Raw genomic sequence first — 12,285 nt, 5'->3', positions numbered from 1 at the left:
ATGTCAGAATTCATTCACTAACCCCATTTCTGTCTACAGTTTTTTATGCGAGTAAAATATAAATGCTGACAGATAATTGGTTCCTTCGACACAGTGGGATCTTTTTGTGCTGGTAAAATTAATTATGGTAGAAATGGCGGTGGAAATGCATCTGTAACACACAGTATTTATGTATGGAGCATAATGCATTCTGTGTATTCCTTTATAACCACGGACACGCAAGGTACTGATTTCATAACCTTCAAGGTGTTCTACTCAACTGTGCTTATGTAGTTAAATTTTTCTATTAGTTCTGTAAAACAATGCTAATGTTAATGGCCTCAAATAAGTATTAGCTTGTGTTGTATTCTTGAAGCTGTTTGATAAGTGCTCCGCAGAGTCACCAGTGTAAATACTGTGGATACGTTTCGAGGAGCTGTTTCACAGACGTCAGCATAGGGTAAAATGAAGGGATTAATGACCAGCCAAATTTGAGGTAATCTGCAAGGAGAGCCCATATGTAAATCTATATGTAGTCTATATCTGCCTGCAATACTAAATGCTGTGCATTTCCTCCATCATATGCATGGCAAACACACTCCCCACATGTACTGTATCTGTCACGCCCTGACCTTAGAGAGCCGTTTTATTTCTCTATTTGGTTAGGTCAGGGTGTGATTTGGGGTGGGCATTCTATGTTGTCTATTTCTTTGTTTTTGGCCGAGTATGGTTCCCAATCGGAGGCAGCTGTCTATCGTTGTCTCTGATTGGGGATCATGCTTAGACAGGCCTTTTTCCCACTTTCTATTGTGGGATCTTGTTTTTGTTAGTTGCTGGTTTAGCGCTACTATACTTTACAGGTTGTTTAATAAATTCAAAATGTACGCCTACCACGCTGCACCTTGGTCTCATTCCAACGACAGCCATAGCAGTATCTTTATGTACAGTGTCTTCAGAAACTATTCACATCCTTTTACTTTTTCCACATTTTGTGTGTTACAGCCTGAATTTAAAATGGATTATATTGAGATTTTTTTGTCACTGTCCTACACACAATACCCCATAATGCCAAAGTTTAATTATGTTTTTCAAAATGTTTACAAATTAATCACAAATTAAAAGCTAAAATGTCTTGAGTAAATAAGTATTCAACCCCTTTTGTTTTGGCAAGCCTAAATACGTTCAGGAGTAAAAATTTGCATATACGTCACAAGAAGTCACACTCACTCTGTGTGCAATGATAGGCATTCAAAAATCATGTTAAACACTATCTCTTCTCTGTACCCCAAACATACAACAATTTTAAGGTCTCTCAGTTGAGCAGGGAATTTCAAACACCAGAAAGTCCAGGGAGGTTTTCCAATGCCTCGCAAAGAAGCAGCAGATATTGAATATCCCTTTGAGCACGGTGAAGTTATTAATTACACTTTGGGTGGTGTATCAATACACCCAGTCAATACAAAGATACAGGTATCCTTCCTAACTAAGTTGCCGGCGAGGAAGGAAACCACTCAGGGATTTCAACATGAGGCCAATGTGATAGGAGAAGACTGAGGATGGAACAACAACATTGTAATTACTCCACAATAATAACCTAATAGACAGAGTGAAAAGAAGGAAGCCTGTACAGAACAAATACATTCTAAAACATGTATCCTGTTTGCAATAAGTTATTAAGTAAAACTGCAAAAAATGTGGCAAGAAATGTACTTTATGTCCTGAATTCGAACTCTTATGTTTAGTGCAAATCCAACACAACAATCACTGAGTACCACGCTTCATATTTATTTTCAAGCGTGATGGCTGCATCATGTTATGGGTAAGCTTGTCATTGGCAATGACTAGGGAGGTATATAGCTAATCACAGGCAAATTCCTAGTGGAAAACATGGTTCAGTCTGGTTTCCAACAGGCACTGGGAGACACATTCACCTTTCAGTAGGACAATAACCTAAAACACAAGGCCAAATATACACATTAACAGTCTACAAAAATGCACCTTCGCACTTATGACATCAAGCAACCTGTCCTTTGATTTTCCTGCCCTCGTGTTGGAAGTGGTCTGAATGGAAAGTGCAATGTTTCTCCCTGACACTATTTTTTTATGTTTCAATTTTTTTTAGAAAGAGCACATTTCCAATGCCTACACAGTACCCCAACATTAATTTGACCATGTGGGCAGATGTCATTCTTTGTTGTGTATAATTATTTATCTCTATTGTACCATTTTGTAAACTCTAGATACTGTAACAGTATGAATCATATCCTAGTTACAGTTTTGACTAGGGGTGTACTGATTTGTCATACTTGTACTCATAATCATATCCATTTTATCACACTTGATACTCGTAATCGGATTTACTCGTGATTGGAAAACCCAAAAGCTTTAAATGCCGGTAAAGCCTATACCTCAAGTGTGTGTTACCTCAAGTGTGTGTTATCTCAGAGCGCATCGTTGTACTTTCACTCATTCACACACATTGTTAAACGACCTCGACAGATAAAAATGCACAAAAATAGCCTAATGCATGGCTGGCTACTACTGCCTGCATTTATTCCAGACACAGATTTAGATGAAGGTAGGCTAATTTGTTTGACCCATATATTGTTTCACATTTGAGAGGAGCAAAACGTTTGTATTACAAAAGTAAACTATCTACCTGTCAGGATTTGGCCAGGGTTGTTCCGGGTTTTGGTCACTAGATGCCCCCATTGTGCTTTTTGACCTTATGTTTTTTCCCTTGATCCCCATTATTATTTGCACCTGTGCCTCGTTTGCCCCTGATTGTATTTAAACCCTTTGTTTCCCTCAGTTCTGTGCTCTGTGTTTGTATGTTAGCACCCAGCCCTAGTGTTCTGTGTACTCTTGTCGATTCTGGTGGACGCTCTTGTGGAATTCTGTTTTTGTTTTTGAGTATCTCTTGACGTTTTTTTGTTTCATACCTACCACCTTTTGGATTTGCCATTTTGTATTGAAGGACTTCTCCTTTTTTACTTTATTAAATACACCGTCTTAAGTACTGCTGTGTCTGCCTCATCTTCTGTGTTCTGCTGACTATTCGTGGCTCAGTTGGTTAAGTGAATGTTTCTCACTCCGGAGACCCAGGTTCGTAACCGGGTCCTGACAGAAACACAGAGCCAAAAATGAACCCAGAGGCAGCCAGTTCCCAGGACCTTTTTGCCATGCTGTCCCACCACCAGGAGACTGTCCAACGCCACGAAGCCGCCCTGGTTCAGCAAGAGGCCTTAATGGCTAGACATTCTCATCTTCTGTCGGAGATGCTGACTTCCATTAAGCAAATATCTGATCATCTTACCCCGGCAACAGTTCCCGTCCCAGTACCTCAGATTCACGTACCCATGGCAGTTAACCCCCTGGCTGAACCTCGTCTTCCACCTCCCCAACGGTTCTCAGGTGATCCAAGTGCTTGTAAAGGGTTTCTCACCCAATGTTCTCTCTCCTTTGAGCTACAACCCTCGTCGTTTCCCACCGACCGGTCTAAGATCGCTTATATCATCACCCTGCTGTCGGAAAAAGCCCTGGCCTGGGCTATTGCTGTGTGGGATGCCCATAGTTCCTGCTGTGCCAGCTACTCTGCCTTTGCTGAGGAATTCAAACGAGTGTTTCAAGGCCCAAGCAGTGGTTCTGACTCAGCCAAACAGCTCCTGACTCTCCACCAAGGTTGGCGCAGCGTGACGGACTATGCCATCCAGTTCCGCACGGTGGCAGCAGCAAGTGGCTGGAACAACGAGGCGCTCACGGTGTGCTTTCTGAAAGGCCTTTCCGACACTATCCAAGATGAACTGGCCACTCGGGAACCACCGGACAATCTCGAGTCCCTGATCAAGTTGGCCTCACGCATTGACCAGCGTCTGAGAGAGAGAGAACTCAACCGTAGACCTCTAGCCCCTATCAGTCCCAGCTCCGAGTCCCCACCTTTATCCTCGCTGGCTCCATCGGAACCCATGCAGATTGGACGCATCTCCCAGGCTGAGAGAGACCGCCGGATGAGGGAGCGACGCTGTCTATATTGCGGCAAACCGGGCCATTTCCGTTCCACGTGTCCCGGGCTCCAGGGAAACGCTCTGTCCCGTACAGACCGGGGGGAACTGTAACGGGAAACATAACCTCCGCCCATCCGTCCAACTCCCGTCTGCTCATTCCAGTCACCCTCTCCTGGGACAACCACAAGCTTCACCTTCAAGCCTTGGTAGACTCTGGAGCCGCAGGTAACTTCATGGATGGTGTCTGGGAGAAGGAGAATGGCGTTCCCTCTGAACCTCTAAGTGAACCCATGAGGGTCACTACATTGGATGGAAGCCCTTTGGGATCTGGACTTGTCACTCATGTCACTACCTCCTTGCGACTTTCAGTTTCACAACACCAGGAATTGATGAACTTTCATTTGATCTCTTGTTCCGAGATCCCTCTCGTCCTTGGATACCCCTGGCTTCACAGCCATAACCCTCACATCGACTGGTCTGTGGGCACTATCAAGCAGTGGGGTCCTACGTGCCAAGCTACTTGTATTTTCCAGAATTCCCCGAGTTCTACTCCCGAGTCTTTAGAATCCATCGACCTGACCCGAGTTCCCGAGTGTTACCATGACCTCAAACTGGTGTTTAGCAAACAGAGGGCCACCATGCTACCACCCCATAGACCTTACGATTTCCCCATCGACCTGTTTCCGGGCACTTGCCCCCCCAGGGGTCGGATCTTTTCCCTATCTCCACCCGAACAAGCTGCTATGGATTCCTACATCAAGGACGCTCTGGAAGCAGGCCTCATGCGTCCATCCACCTCCCCGGCGGGAGCAGGGTTTTTCTTTGTGGCCAAGAAAGACGGTGGATTACGTCCTTGCATCGACTACCGGGGACTCAATGCCATAACCGTCCATAACCGTTACCCGCTACCCCTTATGGCCACAGCCTTCGAGCTGCTCCAGGAAGCAGTTGTTTTCACTAAGCTTGACCTGCGGAACGCATACCATCTTGTACGGATCAGACCTGGTGACGAGTGGAAGACCGCTTTCAACACGCCTACTGGTCACTATGAATACTTGGTGATGCCCTTCGGCCTGACCAACGCCCCAGCGGTGTTCCAAGCGCTCATAAACGATGTGCTTAGGGATATGCTTAACATATTTGTGTTCGTTTACTTGGATGACATCCTCATCTTTTCGAGCTCCCTTCAAGAACACACTAAGCATGTCAGACAAGTACTCAAACGCCTCCTAGACAGCCATCTGTACGTTAAGCCGGAAAAATGTGAATTCCATTCATCCCGAGTACAATTCCTGGGATTTGTAGTGGAACCCGGTCGAGTCCAAATGGACCCCAGGAAGGTAGGGGCGGTAGCGGATTGGCCCACCCCCAAATCCGTTAAGGAAGTTCAGCGTTTCCTGGGCTTCACAAACTTTTACCGCAAGTTCATCAAGAACTTCAGCTTGGTGGCAGCCCCTCTCTCAGCTTTAACCAAGGGTGGCAATGCAAGGTTTTTGTGGGGAAGAGAAGCTGAGACGGCCTTCCCAGGACTCAAGCAGAGCGTCCTCTCTGCTCCCATCCTGATACTACCGACTACGGATGAACCATTTGTGGTGGAGGTAGACGCATCAGAGGTTGGTGTTGGAGCTGTCCTGTCTCAGAGGGGTGAAGACAAGAAGCTTCATCCGTGCGCTTTCTTCTCACACCGGCTTACCCCGACTGAGAGGAACTACGATGTGGGGGATCGTGAACTCCTAGCGGTTAAGATGGCATTGAAGGAATGGAGACACTGGCTCGAGGGGCTTCTCACCCGTTTCAAGTGCTTACGGACCACAAAAATCTGGAGTATATCCAGCAGGCGAAGCGGTTGAACTCTAGACAAGCTAGATGGTCTCTTTTCTTCAATCGATTCCAGTTTATCCTCACCTATCGGCCCGGGTCGAAGAATCTCAAACCGGATGCCCTGTCCCGAGTCTACGCTCCTGCCATTCGAGATGACACGGACATGCCTGTCCTTCCTGCTGCTAAGATTGTGGCTCCGATCTCGTGGCAAGTTGAGGATACCGTGAGACGTGCTCAAGCTAGCGAACCGGACCCGAAAGGAGGTCCTGCCAATCGGTTGTTTGTCCCCAAGGCAGTGAGGACTCAGGTCCTTCTGTGGGGGCACTCCTCTCGCCTCACCTGTCATCCGGGCGTAGGTCGCACCTTGGAGTTCATCCAGCGTAAGTTCTGGTGGCCTACCATAAGAGAAGGCGTTGCCACTTTCGTCAATGCCTGTCCCATGTGCTGCCAGGGCAAATCTTCTCACCTCCGCCCTCAAGGACTCCTTCACCCTTTACCTGTTCCCCACAGACCCTGGTCCCATATCTCATTGGACTTTATTACTGGACTTCCTCCATCCCATGGCAATACTACTATCCTAGTCATAATCGACAGGTTTTCAAAGGCGGCCAGGTTCGTCCCTCTGACTAAGTTACCTTCTGCCAAGGAAACGGCTGAGTTGGTAATTAATCATGTCGAATCGAGTCTTCGGCATTCCTCAAGATATGGTTTCTGACAGAGGTCCCCAGTTCGCCTCAAGGTTTTGGAAGGCCTTCTGCCAACTCATGGGGGCTTCTGCCAGTCTATCTTCAGGGTACCATCCGGTGTCCAACGGCCAAACAGAGAGGATGAATCAAGAGCTGGAAACCACCCTCCGATGTATGACTCGTGACAACCCGTCCACATGGTCATCCTTTATTGTTTGGGCCGAATACGCGCACAACACCTTGCGCTCCTCCTCCACTGGTATGTCCCCGCACGAGTGTCAGTTTGGCTATGCTCCTCCATTGTTCCCGGACCAGGAGGCAGAAGTCAGAGTGCCTTCAGCCTTGAAGTTTGTCAGACGCTGTCGGCTTATGTGGAGGAAGACCCGTCTTAATCTTATGCGTTCCTCACAGAGGTACCAACAACAAGCCAACAGACGTCGCCGTCCCGGGCCTACCCTGCGCCCCGGCCAGAGAGTCTGGCTCTCCACAAGAGACTTACCACTACGGGTGGAGTCTCGCAAGCTGTCCCAAAAATACATCGGTCCCTTCAAGGTTGCCAGGAGAGTTAACCCAGTTTCTTATCGCCTACACTTACCCAGATCCCTTAAGATTAATCCCACATTTCACATTTCATTGTTAAAACCTGTTGTTTTTTCTCCCCTTGTCCCGGCAGACAGACCTCCCCCTCCGCCTCGTGTCATTGGAGGTCAGCCGGCTTATACCGTCCATCGGATACTGGATTCCCGCCGGGTGCAGCGGTCCTGGCAGTATCTGGTGGACTGGGAAGGCTACGGTCCCGAGGAGCGCTCCTGGGTTCCTGCCAAAGACATCCTGGACCCTGACCTCATTCGTCAGTTCAGGGCCCTCCACCCTGAGAGGCTGGTAGGAATGTCAGGAGCCGTTCCTAGGGGGGATTCTGTCAGGTTTTGGCCAGGGTTGTTCCGGGTTTTGGTCACTAGATGCCCCCATTGTGCTTTTTGACCTTATGTTTTTTCCCTTGATCCCCATTATTATTTGCACCTGTGCCTCGTTTCCCCTGATTGTATTTAAACCCTTTGTTTCCCTCAGTTCTGTGCTCTGTGTTTGTATGTTAGCACCCAGCCCTAGTGTTCTGTGTACTCTTGTCGATTCCGGTGGACGCTCTTGTGGAATTCTGTTTTTGTTTTTGAGTATCTCTTGAGGCTTTTTTGTGCTATACCTACCACCTTTTGGATTTGCCATTTTGTATTGAAGGACTTCTCCTTTTTTACTTTATTAAATACACCGTCTTAAGTACTGCTGTGTCTGCCTCATCTTCTGTGTTCTGCTGACTATTCGTGGCTCAGTTGGTTAAGTGACTGTTTCTCACTCTGGAGACCCAGGTTCGTAACCGGGTCCTGACGCTACCCCTATAAAAATGTGGATTAAAATGAACTATATACATTTGGCATTTTATTTTTGAACGATTTGTCTCTCGGTGAATATGCCTGTGCGCATTCAAATAAATAATAATAGCAAGCAAGCATGGGCTTGGATCACAACATAACACAGACGTTGTCAGCAATGGAATAATTATAATGACAATGTAGGCCTACTAAACAATACCAAGTAGACAGACAAAAACAACCATATGGCCTCAGCAAAGTCGACAAGAAATAAGTAGATTGAACAACAATGACTAGATACAGATTCTATTTGAGTGAAAGAGAGATGCGTGCTGGATGCTGAAAATGTTTCCCATCACGGATAATTACAAACAATTCGAGTACTCGGCACACCTCTAGTTTTGACTTAAATCGGCTTGAAAATCTATGGCAAGACTTGAAAATGGTTGTCTTGCAATGATCAACAACTATATTGACTGAGTTTGAAGATTTTCTAAAAGAATAATATGTAACTATTGAACAATAGAGGTTTGCAAAGCTCTGAGAGACTTACCCAGAAAGACTCACAGCTTTAATCGCTGCCAAAGTTGATTCCAACAGGGAGTTGAATACTTATCTTATCAGGATACAGTATAGTGTATTTTTCATATATACTGTATATATTTATTTTGACATGTTAGACTTTTCTTCCACTTTTTTGTTGTATTTTGTGTAAATAATTGGAGAAAAAATACAATTAACTCCATTTGAATCCCACTTTGTTATAACAAAATGTGTAAAATTTCAAGGGGTGTGAACCCCCCCCTTAAATGATTTAGATGCACTATTGTAAAGTGGCTGTTCCACTGATGTCAGAAGGTGAATTCACCCATTTGTAAGTCGCTCTGGATAAGAGCGTCTGCTAAATGACTTAAATGTAAATGTAAATGTAATACTTTGTGAAGGCAACGTACCTATCTATGCACAGTGTATGCACATTTACACAAACGCACAAAAAGTGTAATCAATGTCACAACTCAATTGTGTCTGGTGTGTACACTCACATTGCTAGTAACCACCATGTCACCACAACAAACAAGACCTAAACATGGTAGATGCTCCATTACCTTTAACAGTTAACATTCAAAAATGACACTCCATAGCTCATATCTGTACATACGCATATACATTAGCACAAATGACATTATCGCTTTTCTGTCTAAACACATAAATAAGTCCTGCATCAATTAAATGGTCACCTGATGTCCAAATCTGCAAAGAACAATTTTACACGAACACACGGTTAATTTGCTGTTTCATGACAGTGTAAAGTCATTGTCTTAAGCTGACACCATCTTGGTTTATAACATCTGTTATGTATTGATTATGACAGTTTAATGTTGGTTCTTATGACTCAGGGTAAAGTAAAGCGTTAGCAAACAAAAGCTCCGAGCGTGACTAGAGGGTGGCAATCTATGGTACGATGAAATACTATAAAGATGAGTAGCCTGGGGAAGGGGATGTAAATCAGTGGAGGCTCCTCAGAAGAGGAAGGGGAGGACTGTCCTGCTCAATGAAATTTCATAAAAATAAAAATAGTTAAACAAAGTTATCCTATATAGATAAAACTATACTAAATATATTAATATTTCATTAAATAATTTATTTAAACACTGTTTTTTCAATTAAGGTCTATAGTAACTTCAACAGCACTCTCTGGGGTAGCATTATGGCGAAGCTGGTTGACAACTAGCTTCCATTTTCCTCTGGCTACATTAACTTCAATACAAAACCTAGGAGTCTCGTAGGCCTCACCCCCTTCCATAGACCTACATGGTAATTATGACCACTTCTGGAGGACGACCTCCAACCAATCAAAGCTTTTGCAGTATGAACTGACATGTTGTCCATCCAATCATAAGATTAGGATCAGAGAATGATCCTAGTCTGTTGTATTGGGGTTGTGCCACAGAGCATTATGGGGGGGTTCTATGTGTTGAGAAGCTTGGTAAGTCCTTGACATTATTGGTTAGAGATTGAGAGTGAAAAGTGATAGTTGAGCATTTTTTAAATATTATTCTGTTCAAATTTGTGTGTGTGTGCGTGTGTGCGTGTGTGTGTCCTGTTATTCATCTGTGTTGTGTGATCAATCGGTTAATGCCAGTACAGAATGAAAATGATGTATTTTAACAGCAACAGTTCCAACCTAGACAGATATGTAAGAGTGATTTTAATGGGGGGAAATAAACATGAATTGATATTTATATGGCTATTTAATTTAATTGTTATTTGTTTTTGTCTATATTGCATTTGTTTTAGGCATAAGGGGAATGAAATGTACCGATATTTATGTATAGTTGAATATATTTTCCTAAGCTTGGGTCCCAGGCTGAACATGTTTAAGATCCCCTGCATTAGAGATCTGACATACTGTATGGGATGAAAATGAGACGATTTTTCAGTCTGATCAACTGTAGGCTACTAATAATAGCAGCTGCATACAGCCTATGCACCCTGTCCATCTGCTCAGGTTAAACAAATTGGTAACGTTATGTATTTATAGTCCATTTGTGTGAGGAGAAAATGTGAACGTTATCAAATTTGGTTTATATTTCAACTTGGCTAGTCTACCTATACGTTTTCAATTCAAAATAATTAACTGGAATTAATCAACCAACATAATAGTGATGATAGGTCTACAGTTGCATAGGCCTGCATGATGCAAACATGCATGAAGCAAGCTCAGCCCTGTGAGTTTGATTCGCTATCAGTTGTTATCTCTGCGTCTGGATAGAGGAAATCCCCCTCTTAATCTAGTCTAAATATAATTCATATAAACAAGTTTTAAGGTTATTGCAGTTTGACAGGATTTTCATCCCCCCAGGGCCAGGAGTTTTTTTCAGGAGTATTTTTAAACCATGTCACCTGATTAGGAAAAACGGGTCCCTTCATAGGCTGGGATGGTGCAACCAGTCTGCTTGCAGTTGTCAGTTATTGTCAGGTATGTGGATGATCTGGGATTTATTCAGGAATGTTTTTTTTATCTACTTTGATGTGTTGGTTGGGCAAGATGTGCAGTCTGTGTTTGACTTTGTGAATTCTGATATTGTCTGAGTTTAACTTCATGGAGAAACTCGTTGCCCAAACCTAAGATGGCACAGCTGTAATGGAATGTATCTGCTATTTGTATTGACAGCTAAGTCCCCTCCTGTCAACTATTGTCAACTCTCTCCTGATATGAACTGATGCCACTTCTCATGTGCCTGCTCATCTACTGGCACATTGAATGTTTCCTCTCCAAGCACTGTGAGTACCCATATCAATTTTCTCTCATTACTGTATGTAGAGTCAATCACACACACAAACACAATCACATTATTACACATCAATGATATTACTTGCTTGGACTAACTCATTCTCAGATCTTTTGTGTAACTGTGTAGTGTATTGTGTAATTGTTTTTTTGTCTTCCCTGTCAAATCCTGTCCTGTCCTCAGTGGAAGAGTTGAGCTCTTCTCCAAAACCGTCCATCCATGATGAGCCTGTCCTGCACTGAAGCCTATGAACACCTCAACCCCTGTCCTGCACTGACGTCAAGCCTCTGAACACCCCAACTCATGCCTCAAACCCTCATTTGTCGTCTCCATGTGTTCCGAGCATATACCGTGAGTCTGCCATCCTCCTTAATTGTTCAAGTCACCAGCTTCCACTGATGTACATGTATGGAACTCACCGAGTTTGCAGAGCCAACTGACCAGGACCCAGAGTGCCACCAGGTATGGAAAATGAATTTCCTCCCACTTCCAGATAACGATGGGCAGGGTGGTGATAGTATGTTCTGTTTGATTTCCTGTGGCCTCAGATGCCAGGCTGGGCCTACTAATGGAAAGCAGTACCATCACCAGGACGAAAGTGGAGGGCCACAGAGCTGACATCTTCAAGCTGGATGCTTTTCAAATCTTGAGCTTTGATCAATCTTGGTGTCTGTCTCTCTCCCTCTCTGTCCTCTGTCACTGACTATCTGAATTGTCACTGCTGGCCCTAAGTATGTTTGCTCCTCTCTGTCCTTGCTCAGGTTAGAGTACACCTTTTCACTGCAGGTGAAAGCCCCTCCCACTCTTTAGCCAGACAGGCTAGTTGGGCCACTTCTTCGATACCAGGGTGCAGTTCTACCCAACCTTACCACCCTGTTGTTATTCATTGGCTCAGGGCACCAGAGGCATCATGACAATAGGGGTCAAACGGGTACATGCTCCCTCATATTTGTCCTGTCCAAAAAATATATATAATAATAAGAAAAACGTATTGCATTTTTTTGATAGTTTTGTTGTTGTTTCTCTGTAATACTACTATCCTCCTAGCACTTTTATGAAGTTTTATTTACTATTTGTATTTATTTGTAAGGCAGGAGCTACTCTTCCTGGGGTCCAACCACATTATGGCACTTACATC

The 12,285-nt window shown here is 44.2% G+C and overlaps 1 protein-coding gene across 1 annotated transcript in view; it reads right to left on the bottom strand.

Moving 5' to 3' along the window:
* LOC135550140 (sodium/hydrogen exchanger 3-like) overlaps nt 1-11,921 on the bottom strand; it is a 77,180-nt gene extending 65,259 nt beyond the window's left edge. Inside the window, exon 1 of the mRNA XM_064980659.1 lies at nt 11,567-11,921. Within this exon, the coding sequence (XP_064836731.1) occupies nt 11,567-11,768 (202 nt within the window). The 5' untranslated portion in view covers nt 11,769-11,921. The remainder of the gene's footprint in view (nt 1-11,566) is intronic.
* Nucleotides 11,922-12,285: the final 364 nt, after the last annotated feature.

This window comes from Oncorhynchus masou, chromosome 12, assembly GCF_036934945.1.
Source record: "Oncorhynchus masou masou isolate Uvic2021 chromosome 12, UVic_Omas_1.1, whole genome shotgun sequence".
NCBI classification, from domain to species: domain Eukaryota; kingdom Metazoa; phylum Chordata; class Actinopteri; order Salmoniformes; family Salmonidae; genus Oncorhynchus; species Oncorhynchus masou.
Note: the sequence above shows the minus strand (reverse complement) of the source record. Positions and strands in the feature narration are given on the sequence as shown.